The sequence below is a fragment of the Lineus longissimus genome, chromosome 13 (assembly GCF_910592395.1).
Source record: "Lineus longissimus chromosome 13, tnLinLong1.2, whole genome shotgun sequence".
In the NCBI taxonomy this organism is placed as follows: domain Eukaryota; kingdom Metazoa; phylum Nemertea; class Pilidiophora; order Heteronemertea; family Lineidae; genus Lineus; species Lineus longissimus.
In genome coordinates this window covers 3944694-3966590 of record NC_088320.1, presented here as the reverse complement: position 1 = coordinate 3966590, position 21897 = coordinate 3944694, and the positions used below count along the sequence as shown (strand labels likewise).

The 21897-nt window shown below is 40.3% G+C and overlaps 1 protein-coding gene across 1 annotated transcript; it reads right to left on the bottom strand.

The window, feature by feature from the left end:
- Positions 1-7245: 7245 nt before the first annotated feature.
- Positions 7246-21248, bottom strand: LOC135497595 (homeobox protein Hox-A6-like). The gene is made up of 2 exons (XM_064787374.1): positions 20756-21248; positions 7246-12218 (listed from the first exon to the last, which is right to left on the bottom strand). Exons 1-2 carry the CDS (start codon positions 21204-21206, stop codon positions 11941-11943), a joined length of 729 nt encoding a protein of 242 aa, XP_064643444.1. The 5' UTR covers positions 21207-21248; the 3' UTR covers positions 7246-11940.
- Positions 21249-21897: the final 649 nt, after the last annotated feature.

Genomic DNA, 21897 nt, shown 5'->3' with positions numbered 1-21897 from the left:
TTCGTTAGCCTGTAGACAAGAAAGGGTCGCTTTACTCTTATGACTGATGGTCAGATTGTCTTAGCAGCAAGCTCTCGTACACTGCCAATGACTAAACTACTTTGCAAATAGGCTACTTTGACTGTGAAATGGCGACATATGTTGGCAGTCGGTCAAGGGGGTGAGGAAGCAACAACTTCTTGAAGATATATCGCTGATCCCACAGAGGCATAATACGGTAATCTGGTGACCGTTCTCTGAATCAGCGGGCAATACCCGTGGCACCACTTCGCAGGTACATGCATGTTGAACTGATATGACTCAAACCTGGTCTTCTATACTTCGCTGCCTAGAGAATATTGAAAATGTTGATCAAATTGACGAATTCTTTTGCTTCGCCGATCGATGTCCAGCTGCGAATCCCTAGTGGAAAACGATCGAACCATAAGTCGATTTATTGCTTCTTTCGATGTTGACTATAGACCGTACATAACCCATTGGACTGTTGGAAGCTGATCAGTTGCATACGCCATCTTTCCTGATACGTGCTTACACAATGTCAATCGTACCATGATTTTCTACCTTGATTTGAAGGTGCCGCAGTTGACTCGTCATTTGTTGACAATCCCGGTACATTGTTTTAGGGTGACAAGGAGAAGCGTCCCAGCGAACGCTTACGGCCACTTCAAATCCAGTGCCACTGATAAAACAGTAGCCCTTATTTGAACAGTGTGGTGAACTGGGTTTGCTTTTCCTGGTCTATTTGTTCACAGTGAGATTTGATGGAGTGATTAAACCAGCATATTCGGACAAAGAGTGGGCGAATAGAACTCCGGAATATCTCATCACTGTAAGCGAACTATAGCTTCAAAAGCAGACCATTCATTGAAGCATGTACGAGTTTGCCAAAGAAGGTCATACTTGTTAGATAAAACATTGGTCATGTTGAAATCGGTTTTGCCATACATTTTGTCTGTTCGACCAAACAATGTCGGCACTGACTCATTTAGTGCCATTTTGATATAGTTTGATGAAACTGACCGTGACTCCTATTTTCCTAACATGCCTCACGCAAAGATATTTCTCCATAAATTGCAAACTGTCCGATGCCGAATGATTTCGGCTATAAATCCTTTCTGTTGGGTTCCAATCATTCCGCGCACACCTCCCCTAACCACTATTGCATTTACTTATCATTGGTATCATGTACGTGCGGTATCGTGTTTTGGGCGAAAACCGGGTTCCTTTGCAGGGAAGCATTATCCCGGACAACGGTAAATCTTCACCAGTATGATAAGACTTGTGATTAAATGTCCACCGTCTGTCTTGGCCAGTGTTCTAAGTCGATTTATGGTCGTTTACGAGGGAAGGGGGGCCCAGCAACATTCTCATGCTAATGAAATACTTGCATACGAAACTCTGAGCACGTTGGGGTCATGTTCGTAGAACATTATTGACCAGAAAAAAAGAAGAAAATCTCTGGACACATGCGGGCGTAAAGCACTTTAATTTTCATTTGGCATTTATGGCCATTTTTGGTGGACGTAGACACCTCGACATTCTGATGTTAATGAAACAGGAGCTTTGGCCACGGTCATTGTCACGAGGGTCATGTCCGTGATACTATTAGCAAATGAAAAAAAAACGCCCCTTGGTAATAGTGTTTGGTAAAAATCCATTGTTTTAATCCCGGTTGATTCATTAGTGGCGACTTTGAGGATTTTATGACCTATTATGAAAGACAGGTATTCTTAATATTGAGATTAAAATGAGTTGTGAAAGAAATACTGATCAGACTCCCTTTTTATAAAAAAATATCGCTACACTCGAAGGTAACTGGAAAGTTTGATTTCCAATGTTTATCTGTGGTCATTCGGAGATTCCATCTTTGTCATTTCTTTTCGTTTGTGATTTACAATGTTTAGGCCATGTGCTAAATAAAACGAGGGTGGGAATAATTTGACAGTACCTTTGACCCATAACCGTGAACGAAAGTCAGCCTTGGTGTCATTTTTAAGCATCGGGGTCTGATATACCTGAATCAAGGAGCCATCAGTATAAATCATAGTTGTGTAGGATTGTGCATACACTTATAATTTTCGTCTTCCAAAATTATATTCCACAGGTCCAGTACTTTTACACACATATCATGACATACATCTTTACGTGAGAGAGTTCAACCAGTCCAGAGGTGCCCTGCCGACTGTTTACCCTGGTCATCACACACTAACCAGTACAATAATACAAATACATGTACATGTATTATATACCGATCTTATAAATCATCGACTGCGATCAAATCTGGTCACATCAAAGGGAAAGCGGTGGACATCAAAGGAACAACGTTTCGTGACAGTGCATTATGATTTGTCCTGGGACAAGCTTCGCCAGGCACGCCAGGCACTCTCTTAAATTGCTGGAGAGAAGTGTTTTCTTATTTATCAAACTGTTACGGGCAGTTGTGTACATCGACTAATAATACATCGTCACGAGAAAGCTGCAATACAGCGTTTAGAAATATAAAGTTCAGGGATACGTCATAACTAGGTCAGGTTGACCACACATTGTAATCTAAATGAAGGTTGTGTGTGTAAGGGTCATTGGCCAGTCGTATCAGTATCCGAAATTTTAAACTTGGGGTTAGCCTCGTGGTCTAGAACCATTTCCCTACAGGTCATGTGAATAGTTCATCTTTTTAGAAATCCTTGAAGTAGTGAAGTTTTAAAGTTTAAAGCTTCTGTTGCAAAAATTGCTCGGATTAACAGTGTTCGAAAGAAATCATATACACCTGTCGATGGAAAACTCCATCATGATGTATGGGGCATGGCAACTACACTTATTCAATTCTATATAATGCGCTGTTTATATGCAACTTAAAGACATATTTACAACTAATTTAGCAACTACGGTTATCAATAGCTGATCTTAAAGTTTCTACGACTTCCATTCTTTTGCTGTCATATGTGAGGGAACAGAAGCCTAAACACATTGACAGGTACTAAGTGTCTATAAATTCCGACACGTTTACGCCCGCAAATAGCATCAATCAAGAAATGTCAAACAAAGTTCGATTTATTGAAGTTTGAACTAAGGCGGGACAAGATAAAAGGAGAGGATCAGAAGTCAACAATTATTTGACATATCTATAACCAGGCGGGATGAGTTTTTACTCTTTGTTTGTGTCAACTTTCGTCCCGTGACGGGTTACCTTTAGGATTCTTGTCGTGATAGTAGAGTAACAATCGCGAGCGCACAAAGGAATGCGATTTCAATAGCCACTTGTTGGGAGTTTAACAATAAATCTTGAATGATAAAATACATTCAATTCACCTTGCCAATATCAGGAATAACTAAAGGCTGGCCTATATTTGTTCTGCCAATATCAATATTGATGTCATTCACGAACTGTTTGAAGTATTACAACTTCTTTGTAACGATATCCAATTGATCTGAACAGATATATGACATGTTTCCCGCTAATCTTTCCCCGCCTTATGTCTCCCAAAACACTTTTCGAACACCAATACGTATGAATTATGATTTTGTACCTGGATAACTTGGACATGTAAAGAGAGCGATGGCCTTTTTGACATTGTACATTTTGAAGTCTATGGTATTGTAAGAGAAGTAGTAGATCATATCATATGCCATCACATTGACGCCAGTCTTTCAGTAAAGCCTGAAAAAGCGATTTAATTTAGCTACCGTTTGATCTTTAATGTGAGACAAAAATATACCTTTTTGTGAAGGTCTGGCTTCTGTATGATTCCTAACTATGCTGAATTAAAAAATAGGCCTACCTCTGCAGAGTAGCCTTTTCAGTGTATAGTCATAAACTTTCAATTGGCTATTTCAACTTTCTTTACCATTTGGATTCACTGGTTCCTCCAAAATAGATCACCACTCAGCTTGTATATTGAGGATTGAAAAATAGATTACACAACATCAACTTGTGCACTAACTGAATGTCTCAAAAGGTAAATTTCAACAAACGTGATGAAAACTATTTGGTTCAGAGTCTAATTCTAATCACAAAATGACATTTAAGTGGAAAAACGAGGTAAAATGAATCATGGGCGTGTTCGGAAGTTTTAAATGCCAACGATAGTGCGAAATCGTGGTAAAAACTATTTGTTTGGCCAGCAAAAGTTAGTTAAAGCCTGACATTCCCCGTTGGATAAGCATCATTCTCTAAACGGGTGATCCGTATCCAGTCTTTATAGCTCCCAAGGCGTCAATTGAGGACAAAATACGTGGGAAGGTCAATGAAAAAATCGCTTTCTTTGTCGAAAAATTACGGCCAGATGGAAAAATAGATTAATCAAGGTTAACGTAAGCTTGTTTTCGATCATCTGATCTTATCGACTTGAAATTTATAGGTGAAACTGGTGATCACCTATCAGTGGCCTTTGTAAGGGATCGTTACACAACATTAGCTAAGTGTTGATAACATCGCAATGAAAATATTATGGAAATAATGGCCACTGGGTGACTTGGTTAGCTGACACAGACATGTTTTTTGTTGGACTTGGAGTAATGTCACTTCGGGCATGTCTGAGTGGTTTGGGATATCAAGGGTGGTGTCCTTAGTCAGGTGAAGAGGTATTCCACCTTCACAAACTGATTATCACACCCATGGTGTTTCCTTGCATGATAATACGGTTTGTAAAGTGACAAGAAGGCGGTGTGCGGTGGGATTAGGCTACAAGGCAATCTTGCATCAGCACTGCAATAGTGTCATCAACCTAACTTCTGTTAATTGAACCGCTTGACCAACGTATGTTGGGACAGGATGCATTTCAAGTTTCATGTATTACATAACTACTCAGCTTTTAGTCTGTTGACGGAAGAAATCAGTATGAGAGTCAATTCGAAAATGCATTCAGAGGCGCATAATGACTTGGGACGAGGATGAAACGCATTTATTAATAACGAAATGCAAGCGGAAATGGTTCATGGATTTGAGGATCAGTCGAATAATTTCCGGTCAGTCATCTTGGCTTGTGAGCAAAGGCTTTAAAAGACATTTAGGCAGAAAATATGCATAGATGGTTTATTGTCTGGATTAGAGTCATGACAGTTATATGGGTGGGTGCTGCGTAGACAAGGTTTCCGATGACCAGGAGGAACGCCAAGTCAAGGATGCCATCTCGGGATCACAATCTCACGGTCCAGCCCAACCCTGTCTCTGATTGCTGATCACTTAACTAAGCGCTAAAAACGACAAAGGACAAAGAGAAATTTTATAAACCACGGTTTTTAAAAGGTTCCCCGATTCCTCGTGCTCCTGAATACGAATGCCGATTTACAAAATCAGGTCACGTATCAAATGAACTTGATTACACCATTATCGACCGTAAGGGTTTCAAAACCTGCCTATATAATATCTTGCTTACCAATTGGGCACTTGAAATCGCTCACTGAATACGATGACGTGTGAGGGGATCGAGAAAGGGAATGCGAGTAGCCCCCGGTCGAAAATGGTACACGACGATATAAGAAGAACAACTCGGACTGAAGCGTTAACTCCAGATGGACATAACACGAACTCCCAAGTCACCCGGACAGCCCACGCCCTAAAATCATGTGTGGGCAAAACATCAAAATGCTATTTGCAAAAGTTTTGAAATTCGTTCAGCTGAATCAAAATTTCAACGCGTTTGTTGAATAATTCAGTTGAATCGGCCCACACTATGCAGTTTTCTACTTAAAGGCGTACACCATGACTTTTTCGACACAGTTTCGGAGGTTAAGATTTCAGATAATGAAATTCGTTGAACCAATATGAATGTTCTCTGAAATAATCTTTTCACTTGCAAGACCCCCGGTTGTGTTTTTCCTGGGCAGAGGTCTTTTTAAAACAACTTTTACGCCACTGTTCCTGATGGAAATTTGACGGGTCGTCCGTTGGGGCTACCGAGAATCATCATGGGGACAGACTTTTACCCGTTTTAGATCACTATTTGCCGAATAGTTTCGACCGGATAGTCTAATAGTAAAGAAAGTGACTTGCGCAGGCTTGACATGGACATGAGATAGCATCATGTTTTCGTGAAGCACTGTCGAGGAGGAATGCAGGACAGAATTGTTTGATGTCAACTTTTCCTTCATGTAGTTGCGCATGACTAGCGGTCTTCTGCTTGTTGCCTGAGACATGTGGGACGACAATCGTGCTTTTTCTCGTTCCTCTTCATAGAAACCAATTCTTTGTGGGCCATTGAAAAAGTTACTACATGTAATGTCAAATCTACATCTCTTAAAAAAACACCCCATAATTATCTAGATCATGCATTTTTTTATTGATGAGTCAATCCAATACTTATTCTAATTCAGAGAATCAAAATATCATCAAGGCGGCATTGTTTTTTTCAGACAGTCATAACCCATTTTTAAACTTCCTGTGGAAATTGCGTTTTCTTTTTTCCTGTGGTTTAATGTTTTCGTATCAATGCTGCTAATTCTTCCTATCAACCAAATTGCTTCAGCATAAAAAAATTGCATTTCCTAAGTTTCTTGCAACTATGCCAAGAGAGTCTCCTTCTGCATGACGTCATTATGTGACATACCGTCATGCTTCACGGAAGCTACATGATGAATTAACTGAATCCTTTATCAGAAGATGTGTCAACACTATCAAACTACACTGCCTGGTTTATGTGATACAAGTAAAGCTGATAAGGGTAAGATAACATGGGGGATATAATGGACTCATCAGAGACCACGCCCTGCATTAGCAGCGTCGCCAATTTAGATCTGAACGTTAATAGCTAGGGTCTAAATGTCGGGCCGACAAGGGCGGGGTTTAATCACTCTAAATGGAACCCTTTCCAAAGTGATAGTTTTGCTAACGACCTTCCCGCAGTGCTGGCTGGAAGCTTCAATTTTCAATTGGTCAGACTCCACGAGGGTTCTAAACATAAGGGATAATTGAAAAAAGCTGTCTTTATACCATTTACGGCTCTCTTGTTGAGAGGCCATACGGTATGTCTCCCAAAATGCATCGTGTTGCTAATTACACACTGCGGCGGGTATTTTACATCATCACATTTGCTGATTGAAAAGGGTTCATTCTGGTGGGTGATAGATTTCCTTGCTGTACGATTCATGGCATCAGGACTTAAAAGTTCTTAAGTACCGGTACGAACCTCAGGTCACAATTGCAACAACGTTCTATCAAAAACCTTGGTGATTTCGTCCTGGGTTATATTTGCATTGGTGTGGTTGATGAAACAAGAAAAATAAAGAGAAACAAGATAAGACTTGATGTATAAAATTAACATTTACATGTACAAACTTTATTGCCTTTCAGATGAGATGAAGAGCTAGGCTTCCACAATACTTCACGTTACCGTAAAATAAGATAAAAACAAAGGAAGACAACAAACAGTCATGATAGTGCATTGAAGCATTGAGTCATACCAAGTCACAAATACATGAGTTTCAACCCTTCTTAATTAGACTTTTGATTATAAGCAAACGACTTGGATATCATATTTACGGCAGGTCATGAATCATGTATGTTTGTAACCTTAGAAATCAAATATACTAACAACACTACCAAAAATGGTCATATTTACTTTTCATGACATAAGTATCCAATTGGCTTAGTTCACTCGCAAAACCCACGAGGCAGTGTGATGTGAAGTAACTTGTAAATAGACCTTAAAAGACACTTTGGAATGGCATTCACTAACACATTTACAATGTCAATCTTCGCAAAGCATCATACATTTACCGTAAGTTTCTATTAACTTTTGTTCATCAGTATCAGATAATACCTCCTGTTAAAGTCAAATTTTATCTTTTGAATCCAAGGCATGGAAAAAACCTTTAATCTTCAAAGAGGTGGCGTATTGTAAATTTCTTGTGGCATTCACCTGTCGTGGTTATAATCGATTTCATCTTCGAGGCTATTAAAATGCGATTTTCTTGGCACAAGATGTTTGTCAAGAAAAGTTTAGATAAGAGAGGACAAACAGTTAAAAAAGATAGGTTCAGTGTCTTCCGGGGGGTACAGCCTTGTCTTATCGTAGAGACCCTCGAAAAGAAACGATGTTGCATATGAAAGGGATCACTACGACTTTGAAATTCATTGCCGGTCACACAGGCTAATAAGTAACAGAATGACAGGTCATGTGCCACATTCACAGGCCGTCCAATGCATAATCATGGCAGGTTGCTTGGTTTTGAGAAGAATAGTTTTTTTGGTTGATAATCTTGGGCTGACAAGGACTTACTACCCTTTGTCACTGTGATAATTTTCAGTGCTGGTAATCGGTTTTGGACTGATGTGGCTATCTAACATGTCTAAATTGAAAATCACAGGTGCTGTTGTCCCGAAAACGGAAATACTGACTTATCGCATTTTAGACGACGGCAATGAAGATGGCAATGCACTAAAAACCTATTTTTTTAAAGTTGGATTTCGCTCTGCCGATGCACTCAGCTGTGCTTTTTGGGCTACAGATATATCAACTGAGACGACTTAAAATCGTACAAAACGTTATGATTATAAGAAAGAAGGAAATTCACTCTATGAAAATAGACAATTTACTATGGCGTCCCTTTTGATGACGTCACTGTACATGAACCTGTTACGTCACTTACTACTCTACAACACTGAGAATATAGCAAACATATCTACACTTCTTTCTGCTTCATACTTTAAAGACTGGGAAAAGAGTTGAAATCATCTTTCAATGGAAATAGTATTTTCATGGCATCATCCATGTCATTTGCTACTCGTGCAGCTGTGGTAGCCCGATGGTTGTGATACCGAACTGCAACATTTGCTCAACTTGACTCTTATTAGCCAATCCTACTGGAAACCAGTCTTTAATGATGAAACAAGGAAATTGATAAAAAAGGACTAGATTAAGCTTTTATTCTATTTATACAAATATCTTAGTCTACTTTTGTAATAAATGTACATCTTTGACCCGTAATTCTTTCAGAGATTCGCATGAAAACGTCCTGCACGTCGGACGTACGCACATGTAACAAAACATGTATAAAGATACATACATTCTAAAGTGTTACATTCTTCAATCTTTGCTGATTTTTTAGACTCCAAAAAATGACAAATGGTGGAAATTGACGTCATAGTTCTGTCCTTATTCAACTGCAATGTTCTTCAGAGACGTAAATCAGCTACGACTGATAAGACAAGCACTGGGATTAACTTCGATCATGAGGCAGGCCTTGCGACAAGCTGCGATCGACGTAGAACGAAGTGTTTAAATATTTGTTATCGACGATTTTGTAATGAAATTTCCCCGATTTTATAAAACTATGTATAAAAGAAGTTGATTTACGAGTTCCGTGAAAATGAATTAGCACAAGACTGGACGAAACTATAGACTTTCGTACTTTGTACACAGGCATCGTTCGCACGGATTGCAAAACATACCATCTATCCTAATTGAATTCCAAGATACAATCAGGAGACACGATATGTGCCAGAGATCGTATTATGATGAGGTTTTGCATTTGTTGTTGCAGGTTTTTTTATAATAATTGAAACTATTCATTCTTTTGAAGTAGACGTGAATTGGGATTCCACCAGATGACTACATTCTGTTATAAAATACTCTCTCCAGACTACCAGAAATTTTATTCTAATCAATGTAAAATAATTGTAGAGCAAGCTGTCAGCCCAGGATGCGGGTAGCGCCGACGTTCTGATACTAAAGCCATGATAAAAAGTTTGGAAATGACATTGTTTCATGGGGCCCTCTCAAAAATCCTAGATTTCTCAATATTTGTTTTTTGGGTACCTTTTTGGTAGGGCCTAACTTTTTGTCAATTGCATGCATTTTTTTTCTCTGTGATATATAGCTATTACAATGATGTGACACGGTGCAGAGACCAAGTCTCGATTGGTGACACGCTCCAATTGCGTGTATTTTCACAGCACTTCCGTTAAATATCAGTTGCTCATCGGTTTCATCAGACGGCCCCCTTCAATGTAACCATATGTGTATCATAACCGCTGTACCATTGTTCGGGCCACCATCAAATGAGCAGTGCCGAGCGTAGTGCAGGTTGCACTGAAGTGTACAGGAATACTAATTTATTGTGATATTGATACACTACTGAAAAGTTTCGTTTTGTGTCTCTCCGACTGAATAACATTGAAAATGCATCGGATGTATTCGGTGATCAGCTAGGAATAACACAATAGAAATTGTTACACCTGTTAGCGAATTCGCCTCATCAATTACAATCAACATTGTCCTATTGTTATAGGTTGACATTTGAATGGAAATGTGTTGTTGGACATATCCTGTGAATAAAAACAAAATGCTGGATATATTTTAGTCAATCGATAATAATGGTGTCGATCTACCATGTGTCGAAAGGATGTTACTTGATGTGTTTTCAACAATGTACCAGAATAAAGTCACCCGAATATACATGATTATAGTTCGCATCGACATAAAGCGTTGATAACAGCATCGATATGTTGAATGGCTGAGCTGTATTCCTCTGACTCATTTAAAGGGGCAGGCTCGTTATGAATCGGCCACTCGTTATGGGCATGGTAATGTATAGGAAATGCAAGGCCTGTATTCACTATAATACGTCTATTCAGTAGAAGTCGCAAGTCTTTAAGCAGAAACCCATATTTAGCTGTTTGCTTAATGTGATGCTGATATTTAACGAATGCAGGATGTCCAGTAAACTCAGGTCTACAAACTGACCATAACTAAAAAAGCAACTATTCTGAAGAGTTCCGATATTTCAGGTCCCTATTTTTACCTGTTGACGCCAGTTGTTTGAAGCAAGACATTATGACTTCCGCTTTTTATCCGAAGAACAAAAAACGTTATTGTACCCTTTCCGAGCCTCACAATATATACTTTGACACCCTGTGAACAAGCACACAAAGAATACAAATGAGGTATTTAGTGGACAGTTAAGTCTGAGATGAGTTAGATGAATTGATGGAGATTGTTGGTTAACCATTTTCCCAGTAACCATCAAGGTCTCCGGTCGTAACTTCGCCACCTGGTCTCACAAATATGTGGAAGATATTAAACTTCATGTTACTTCTCAACGAAACCATTTCAAAATTTTCCCAACATCCATGCGTTTTTCAAATACCCAACTTTCTGTACTCCTGGTATAGTTATGACGTAAATAGTAACCTTACTAACCCTGACATACAGTATCGAGGGTCCACTCCAAGTAACTACTTTGTGATTGACAGCAATGAAAATGTGTATTAAAATATCAAAAATAAATAAGAGAACGTGTCTCAAACCATGGAATAGTAAACATTTAGTATGTGCATGCATTAATACTTCATACGAGTGTACAAGTTGCCCCGAGAAAGAGGCAACCGGCTCTTTAGCAATCGAAAAGGAGTTCGCTCATGTTACTTAAAACGTGACCATGAGGTCACAAAATGTTTGTGAAGAAGATCTTGAATATTCTTTCTCCTGCGCAAAATGTTGGTAGTGACACACAGCCACGACATTATGTTCGTGCGTTTCTACAAGTCTTAGTAGCATTCCAGCTGGAGATTGTTGTGCGAATAGTGTTCTGTGTCTTTTTCTCCCATATTGTAAAGCTTTTCCGAAATTACCAAATAATTGGCTGAATCGGGCCATGAGCGTATGTTTGGGAGACGCTGTGAGCGGCAAGATTTGTCTATCTCACTTTGTCGGTCAAATGATGATGAACCTTAGTCATTGGCGTTATTGGCACTGCCCTCAGAAGCACACGCGCTATATGTGTTACACCGATGTGAACACCTGATACAGAGTAGTATGCCGTGATCTCATCCCTGCAGATGAAAGGGCGTCGCATTTCTGGTTAGCAGCGAACAGGTTGTCTGGTCAATGAATTCGTTCTCTCACACGAAGAAAGAATCTAGCAACTGACCACGTACACACTGACATCTTCTCACGCCGAATATAATTAGAAAAATGTGTCTCTTTACACAGTATCCCTGACTCAGTCACTCGGAGGAGATTGCGATTTTGTGTCAGGGTCCTGTGGTTCTAATTTAGTATTGGGTCCCGTGAGTTTTTGAAGATTATTCTCCTTTTTCCATTTCATTCTGCGATTTTGAAACCAGATTTTGATTTGTCTTTCTGTGAGTCCTAAGGCGTGTGCTATTTCTATCCGTCGCCGTCGCGTAAGGTATTTGTTGAAATGGAATTCTTTTTCCAGTTCTAAAGTCTGGTATCGTGTGTAGGTCTGTCGTGTTCTTTTCTGTTCTATTGGCATTTCTGAAACGATATGAAAGAAAAAGATGATGAGTATTGGTCTCAGGAATGTACCTTGCCGCATTCCCTACTTCCTTGGACTAGCCAATGAATCCTGTTGGACTCATTGCTTGCATGGTGTGAGAATTAGAACTTAGTGAATTACCTGTTGATGCACTATGTGTTATAAGAGGTGAAGATTACAAAATCCAATTAAAAAGAAAAAGTATAGATTTGAGAGAACATGATATTGGTTACATTTTGCAATGGCTTTCTCTAAAGAACATACAAATATAGAAAATTTGATCTGTGCAGCCAACAAGGCCGATTGATTCAGATGTAATGTACAAACTACTCAGCGTATATTCACAGTGTAGTTGCACGGTAGGCTATCACACAAATTTATGGCACTTACGAACGAAAAACGAGAGTCGTCTAGTACATTTCTGAATTATCGACCAAAAACATCATTATGCCAAATTATCATTGCCCCCAGTAGACAGAATTAATCATTGGCTTAGCATTGGTCTTTAGTGTGCATCGGTTACACCATAAGCTTACTGAATAATTCAGGATATTCAGGTTCAGCTGATGTCAGCGAAGTGCATTCGATGTACACAACATTGGGATGTGATGGTAATACACTACTCTCGAAGGTCTTGCTGATACAAGTGCTCAAGCAGTTCAAACAGACACAAGTTGAGACAAAATAACTGCACCCGAAAGTCGAAAATCCCGATAAGATTTTTATTTAATCCGGTTTCGTATGGATGTACATATATGTACATGCTTTAACTACATTGAGATATTAAACAATCTTATCAGCTTTTTTTATTGTTGATCCAAGTGCTCGCCGTAACAGAAGTTTGCTTCAAGGAGCACCGCCTTGGTCCCTTGAGCATGTTTCACAATAAACTGATACGAAATCACGTGTACATATGCACTATTGCGTACACAGTAACCCATTCACTTGATGGTGAAATTCACTAACAACGAGGACATTAGAAGATCGTTTGCAAGAATCATCTGTCAAACCAGCCTCAATTAAGTTATCTTGGACCCTTGAGAAGAATTATGAACTGCGAGAATATTGGTGTCCCGTGGACAATGAGTGGAAACCTTGTTGGCATGTTCAAAGGCGTCGACCAGAGATTATTAGATTTCATGATTAGCAGCACCAATCATCATCAACGCTGGTACACAGTTGGTCAATCCGACAGAGTGAGGTAGGGGTTTTATATTGGGTCAGATTGGTGAGATCGCGAAAAAGAAGAAAAAAATGAGGAAGATCATAAATGAACAATCGTATGGTAGGATTTTCATTATACTGAAATCATCACCAATGGCTACAGAGCCTTACTCCTCCATGCCAAATACGACAAGACCAAGCCTAAATGATTAAGTGAATCTCAGATTATAGTTATCATATGACAATTTCTCCAAGCCAAAGGAATGCTTATCAAGCTTTTGACGATACCTGTCCACAAAGTGACGACATAATGAATCAAGGAGTTCCAACGATCATGCCCTTTCAGTTGCAGTCATTAAAACATGGAACTGACAATGGACACAATCAACAATTTTCGAGGAGGGGGACCACCGGTGATGGTCAAGTAGCTAAGGCTGGTCATCTTGCAAGACAAAGAAATAGCTAGCGAGGAAATTGTCGCTCTTCTTAATCCCAAGAAAAATGTATTACACATACCGAAGGGGAATCAATACAAACCATGGACAATATATTCGATTATCTAGGGGACCCCAGGATGATAGATGTATGAGGACCCATTGAACTTGCCACTCTGGACCAAATTACATCAGTTGCCTGGTCAGCAATTTATCATGGCCCCCTGATGGACAAACCATCATTCTGGGCATCACCCAAGCACTGCTCTCTGAAACTCTTAACATTTTAATAGAAATTTATATATCTCCTAGTCTCCGAGTAGCCTGTATACTCGGGATTAGAAATGTCTCATATATTATCTTAGTGCACCCGGCGACCAAATCACTTCGGTCAGTCTGGCTAATTACGCGAGTAATTGAGTGCAGCTAATCACTTGAAGGCCATTAAAGGGACAGTGTACTTCATGACAAAGGAAAATGGACACACGTATTTTTGTCATTTTGGTATAATCGCGATGTGACTCATTAGAAAATCTCCAATGGGCATCAACGCGTTGAGAAATAAAATTGTATTTCAGGTCACGCGAAAATGAATGCTATGACGAGATTAAAGTATCCCACAAGATTAGATTTTACGTTGAAATTGGTAACTGGGCGAGCTAACTTAATGTAACTGATAGCAGCTATTCCATTATTTAACTGCAAAGTCTTCTCCAACTAGATCGTAGAATAAAATATTTTTGGCTGCTACGCCGGCATAGTTTTTTCCGTAATTGTTTTTTAAAGCGGATACGACCAATGGTCAGCCGATGCCAAATATGCAAATAGTATGCTTAGATAGTACAAATGCGACTGACCCAAAGTGTTTTTTTCCCCTCCTAAGCGAACGATTCCACTGGAAGTTATTGACTGCAATGTCCAGGTACATTATTGCAAAGCAAGTGAACAATTTATATCCCAACTTCAATTTCCGTGGGCTTGCTCGGTGACATCGAGCGCAGGCCAAATCTGGCCAGTTGCAGCAAGAAAACGCATCAATCCGCCGCCATGAAGCACATGAGGACAGCAGTCGTGATGTTAGCGGAGCAATCAGGACAGAAGATGAACACGATTGCGGTCACGACAAAGGGTCTGCAAATGGGATCACCGATGATCAAGTTGGTGTCATTTGCATGGGTTCGTGATTGGAAATAAATGTAAATGAGCGGCGGAAAATCAAGTCCTTTGTCATGATTACTTGCTTTCGAAGGACATTGGTCATGAGCGCATGAATCTATATGTCTATCAGACTAGCAAATCACCATTATCATCGTCCAGGACAAGAAAGTTGCTGTTACAATATCTGATCGGACGACTGTGGAGGACAAGTCCGAGAGAATATGCTTTCACAACGGACTGCACTGAATAGAGAAAAACAACAACCTCGAAGAACATCAGATTTATCGTCACCGAACCAGTATTCGAAGAGTCGAAGAAGAAGGAGTGGAATATTGTTGCAAAAACTTCATGAAATTTATGGAAAATGAAGACCAACAGAGCCGGGAACCTCTGCAAAAGAGACTCATCTTCATTTCGCAGCTTGACAAGGTTCCTGTAAAGCCTGTCAAGCCATTCAGTCACTGAGTAGTACCAAGCAGTATTATATCTCAACTTTGATCAGTCTTCGTTCGTCATATTGCAATTTAGTACAAGTTACAATATAAAAAAGTGTGCGATCTCTTGCCAAGTCTTACCGACTTTACCTGGTTTTTACACCACCAGAGCAAATTGAGAGATCACTATTGAAATAACTCGAGCACGTGTGCGTTTTTTTGCGCACTTATGGCACGGGTTACGACAGTGCAGTCAGAATCCAAGACTTAACTTAACTTAACTATGCGTTTGTCGAATCTTCGGTGGTGCGGTTCAATTATCCATGCCGCAAGTTGGATCTCCTGCCCAGGATTGACCCAAGGAAGGTTGATGTCACATGAAGCAATAAAGATAACCCCACGGAGGAAATCTAACCCGGGTTTAGATGAGGCCCTTGAGAACAAATAATGAACAGGCAGTGAAATTGATAGAGGACATTTTCGTGCTTTGGCAACCAAAACCTCCCAAGCTTGAGTTGTTAAAGTCCGTTGATACATGCATTGAAATGCCGCAAATTAGACGGAACCAGACAAACTATTTTTTGCTAGCAAGTACGGTTAATTTTCCAACTACACGATCACCGTTGGTTCACGTCTTATTCGTCATCGTATCTTAAGTCAACAATGGCTTGGCTTACTTCGCCAACAAGGGGCGGAATGATTCGTACCCGGTTTCGGCACAAAAAAACCTGAAACAGTTTACTCATCTCGTTCCTTGAAGAACATTTACTTCAATCTGCTAGATTTGTTCGTAAGAGTACAGCTAAGAATGACGAATGGTCTGGTCCTTGAGGTGTCGGGGAATGAGTAACTGTTTGTATCCTTGACTAATATCATTAGGACTGGGCAAACAGTGGAATGAATAACGGTCAGAAGTGGATGCATGATTTGTACGACTGACTGATAGTTGTGACGTATGTACTTCTTTATAGTCTAAAGACACAAAATGAACAATTCATTTCATGAAAACTAATGGAGAGCTGCGGATGAAACTAGTCCTAGCAAGGCCAGGGCCACCATAAAGGTCAGTAACTAAGAACCGTAGAGATTCACGGTGTGCAATAGAAAATGTACTTGGTGCCCCTCAGGCCTCACCAATTCGTTCAGTCCGGACGAGAGAAGATTCTGGCCGAAAAGGAGAAACAATCGGCAACGATTGCACTGCATCTATCCTAAGGACGATGACACATTCAATGTCTACCCTCAGCGCATAGTTCCCCAAAAGCAAAATAACTAATGAGATCGTGTTTCCTCTGCTCATCAGATTCTCATACGCACAGCAACTGCTGTCACCCCTTTTTTCCTCAGTAGAAGCTCAAACAACCAATAGTCATTCTTGTTGTCTTATAACCTCATATGGCTTTGAGTGAGTTGGCTTAGTTTGGAATGACCCACCAACGCCGATTGCAGAACTTGCATGGTTGAGCAACCAGGGCATTTCTCAGCTCACTGTCCAAAGCGTCCTCCAGAATCTCTCGAAAAGCTATTTCCGGCATCAATGCTATCGCGGTACCTTGGCGCTTATACCTCCACCTCTTTCCCTTGAACACAAAATCTGCAAATAAGGAGGACGAGGCCATCCTTTCTTGCTCAACAACACTTCCACGTAAAACAAACGTTGTCAGAAATCATTGCAAATTCAGGAATGATGAAACCGCTGATGGGAGATTGAGATTTTTTATAAAGATTGATACAGTTCTGTGAGAATTGAGAGTTATGTTTCGATTGCACCTTGTGACATTGGTCATCAGTCCTTTCCGATGAATTGTTTTTGTTCCTTGATGGGATCTTCCTGATGATATTAGTATTGCATAAGAAACTCATCAGGGGGTACTCGGGCGCTAAGTAGAGACATGTCGTGACTACCAAGCAGGCCATTGCCGATGAAAAAATCATTTCTTTATTGCAGCGAAATGTTGTGTTCGTATGTCCACAAAATAAATGCTATATAGGAACATGGGTTGGAGTCGTTTCCGAACTGATCAGGTCGGTACATGAATAAGATTGACCGTTTACAGCCAGTAGGAAGGAAATCTTGGTCATTTTGCTAAGAGGACAATTGGCAGAGTGTCTGAAGCTAACAATAACTTTGTGGTTTCGACACTTCTGTACGAAAAACTAGAAGTACGTTTAGTTTAAACCTTCTTACTTCGATTTCGTCCCTTACCTCGCTCAACAAAGAAATTTACTTTGAACGAGTCTAACAGATTAGCTACTAGTCGACGAAAAACTAGGCTGATCACACTTCGTCTGGGCTCCTTTGTGTAAAGTATGGAATACTATTTCATAGATTTTATCTCTGGGTAAGGCAACAGACATGACAAACAGCACCGTCTACTAACAAAATGCGTAGTTTGTAATTCTATCATGCATCAGAAGTGCATCCATAACGCTGAGCTCAGCAGCTGGAGAATGACTTAATAATTGAAGCAAAAAAGTTAAATTTCAGACATGGTAGACTGTTTCTGTTAACGCAACATGAAATATTTATGAGTGATTTTGATATTTCTTGCGGCTTGATGGCGAGATGTATACATACGGGTTTTGAATCGACAAACCATAACCTTTGGGAGTAAAAGACCAACGATCTTTTGTATCGCCCTCTCCTTTTGTGTTTGACTGTGTATAGGTCTGTGTTATCTATAATCAGACATAACCTCCGAAAGAGGTGAACTGAGATTTTGAACTGAATGAAATGTTTGTCAACTCGTCAAGATGTCAAAATTGTTGAGAGGTGATTGATATGTCGCAGGCAATGCTTGTGCAACGTGTTAGCTATATACAATATGAGGCCACGGCTGAAAAAATAGTACAGCGAGGCATAAACAGTATAAAGCCTCTGCTGAGACTTGAATTACAACAAAATAATGCACACAGGTTAACTCATGTGATCTGAAATTGCATGTATACGTAATATAAGCGTAGGCCTAATGACCTATCAGTCATCATTTTGACAAGATAATGATATCCATTACAAAAGAACTGAGTGGCACTTGAGGTACAATAGAATCTCTCATCTCGCCACGTTCAAAGAGGTTTATTTTCAACGAAGATGGCGTTTTAGGTTTTTTTCGCTTTGATTCGAGGTGTAGCAAGCATCTGCTCAAAAAGGATAATGAAACGAGATAATTCTACGGAGCGGTCAAGAAAAGACTCTTCATAAAGCATTCACGATATATCCAGCATCATTGGTAATCTTGAATGACGTGCCACAGTTTGGGACATGAAACACCGAAATGCATTGAATGGGTTAAACTAAAAAAATCCCAGTAAAAACGACAAGCTACATTCTGAAACTCAGAGCACCGCAAGCCGCATCTTCCGCGAGAAAACTGATGACTTTTTGTGAACTCCCCGACAGCGGCAGGTGATGAGAGAAGATCAAAGGGAATCGTGGGAGACCGCTGCATATCTTGTGTCAAGAAGTGGAATCGGCTTACAATGTTATTATACGTCTACCTTGAAAAGAATGTTGTCTTTTTAGAAACAATGTGTTGGACGCTTTTGCTGTACATGAGCAAGGAATGGGAATGAAGCATGTTACAAACGTTTAAAATTTGCAATAGTTGGATGTGTGTTAATGTTGCGAAACAGTGTGCTACGTCAAAGCTCTATATCGCAGGCCAGACTTCTGTACAGGATGTGGTGTTGTGACAATTTGCTATCGATAGTTGCCAGTGAGTTAAGTTGCTTGTCAGTGCTTTTGTCCCATGATGACAGATGGTTCGAGTATTGTAAAAAAACCGTAGCCTACTTTCCCCGGGGCAATGGCTGCTTATAATCGTTCAAGTAATCCGTTGTAACATTTGGTGTATTCCCCATTCTAGTGTTTCCATACTTTTCAAGACAAGAGGGGAAAACACGTCAGACACATTTGTCAATCTATCTGCTACGTTCCCAAACAATAAGGAGAAACTACTAGAATAGGGAACCCTCAAAACGTTACACCAGGATGAGAGGAGATAAAGGGAATCTTGGAAACCAAGAAATGATTTCAAAACTACCGGCATAGAAGTAGAATTGTCCCCCTGTCTCAGGCCCATTGTTTTCTTACTGATTATAGGAAAGAGGCCGTGAATGTCAAATATAGCTTAGAGATTAAAGCGCATAGTAGAATACCCCGGCGGACATTCTATCCTAGGGCATTTTCAACTTCTATCGTGATTGGCATTCCAGCCTGTCCAATGACACCAAAAAGGCTGGAGGCATTGTCCTTTATCTCGGGATGCTTGGTGCTCTCAAAGGTAGAGGAAAACAGCCATCCAAAAGTTGGGACAAATAAATGTTGGTCTGTGCTACAAGCTCAGCAAAACACATAATACAGATGACTATGACTTCTTCGCAACAGCCGGGGATTAGCGTATGTGTTTTTGTTCAGCCAGGTTTGACCACCCGATGACCGGTTGACGGGGTGACAAGAAGGATAAACCGTTCCGGACAAGTAATGATCAACATTGACACAGACTGAATGGAAAGAATGGAAGAAAGCGAAAGCAGTTCTCACCATATAGAAAACCGTAAACTGATCTGAACAATTCATATCCCAATGATCTCCTCCATTATCCCATAACACCACTCTCGAAAACTCGTATATTCCCGACTCTTACTACACTCAATTCATAGGCTAATATATCGCCTATAAACGGGCGATAATTGTGACACTATAACGGCTCATCTAGTGACTTTTTATGGTTCCTAAATCAACCTTTGGACATTTATGTACAAGGAAAATGTACAGAGAAACTGTTATGTACGCTCAGTAAGATAAATTGCCGCTAAGTGATTCCAATGAGTTTTTTTCTTAGTGATTTATATTCTACCCAGGATGCATTGGGTAGATCATATTTCTTTAAAATGACCACGCACGTGGTTTTGTGTGCAAACATGTTTCGCGTCTCGGGAGTTTTGATAGCAATGATAGTTTTCATGACTGAGTTCTTGATGGGCCAGGGCAGGCTGTGTCCCACTTGGGAAATCATGGGTAATGGTCACCGGTCGAGCGTAGAGACCAAAGAGGAAAACACACCGTCCTAATAATGAGTCACTGGGAGAATCAGAATGCAGAAACATCAGAAAACCATTGAGATTAAATTGGCGTAATCCCAATGACAAATTATCGCTAACTCGGAAATGGAAAACCAAAGGCTACTGCCACGCTACCTTGTGACAAGAGTTGTCAACGGGTCAATTTGATTGAATGATTGACGGCTGTCACTCAAAACGGATATTACTCATCGAAGTCAGGATGCAAAAGTACCAGAAAAAATTGAGAAAAATCTTGATTGCGATGTAAGAAAGTTCACCTACCTCCGTTTACAGATTTCATCCATGGATATATAGGCATGTTGGGCTGAGAGTTCAAAACGTTCGTAGCTACCGGAGGCGTTGAGTAAGAATTTGGCGATGTTGCACTGAGGGGGCTGTGGGTCTGCACCGGATGAGATAACTGTCCGTCATTGTATCTATTATCTACGATCTCCGAGTATTGCGAATATTGTCTCTGCTGTATCATATCCGGGCTGTGACTTGAGTGACTTGAGCTGTGGTAGTTTGTATTGCTGTTTGAGTACCCGTACTGTTGCTGTAACCTCTCGTAAGCATTCGGGTACCTCGCTAACTGCCCCTGGTCCAAATCCGCCATGATAGGTTGACTTGGGTACGTGTTCTCGTATTTTATGTCCGGATGCGAATAGGGGTCCGGTGGCGTCGAATTCGGCATTGGAGCCGCGGGTAGAATGCTACTGTAGTAACTGGTCATATTTTCTCGAAGTGTGTAGCCTTCAATGTTGAATACAACATGTCAGCGGCTATCGGAGAGATAATATGTGCAAAACACTGTGCCACGTGAGCGCGTCAGCCAATCAGCGCACACGGGGTTGTCACATGCAACTCGGGCATAATGGCAGTGCACGGTTCATCATTATTGTGCGTTTGCCTTGGGTTTTGATCGCCTGTCAGGCGAGGGACATGATCGCTTGGGAATTGCATAAATCAGAGCATGACGAATTGTAGTGACGAATCGTGGTCGATATCTCCATATTCTCTCACAAGAATGACTGTCGTCGCCATTGTAGAAAAATGTAGGCTGACCCCTATGCAAAGTAAGAACAGTCCTCATTTTGATTTCTTTTAAATTCCCAAGTAGGCCTACTTATTTGTAAACCCGGCATTGCTCATACGAGAACGTCTTGCTCCTATGAAAGTCAACAGTCATATGGCACATCTACCATAGGGAGCTGCTGTAGTTATCAACAACGTTAATACTCAATAAAATAGCTTTATTGCCCATTTCGAGACTTGACCTCCTAAATCAGTGCAGATATCCAGTTTTATTGGCCTGCCACGCGAACTCCCCCATAACATAAAGCTGATCTCTCAGCATGTACATTCGTGTTGTAAGCTATGTTTAAGAACATTTTCACAAAATGTTGTCATTTAACTCTCTCAGG

Coding starts and splice junctions, on each gene's coding strand:
- LOC135497595 (XM_064787374.1), bottom strand. CDS start 21,206: ATGACCAGTTACTACAGTAGCATTCTACCCGCGGCTCCAATGCCGAAT. Junction 12,219..20,755: donor GATGAAATCTGTAAACGGAG/GTAGGTGAACTT, acceptor ATATCGTTTCAG/AAATGCCAATAGAACAGAAA.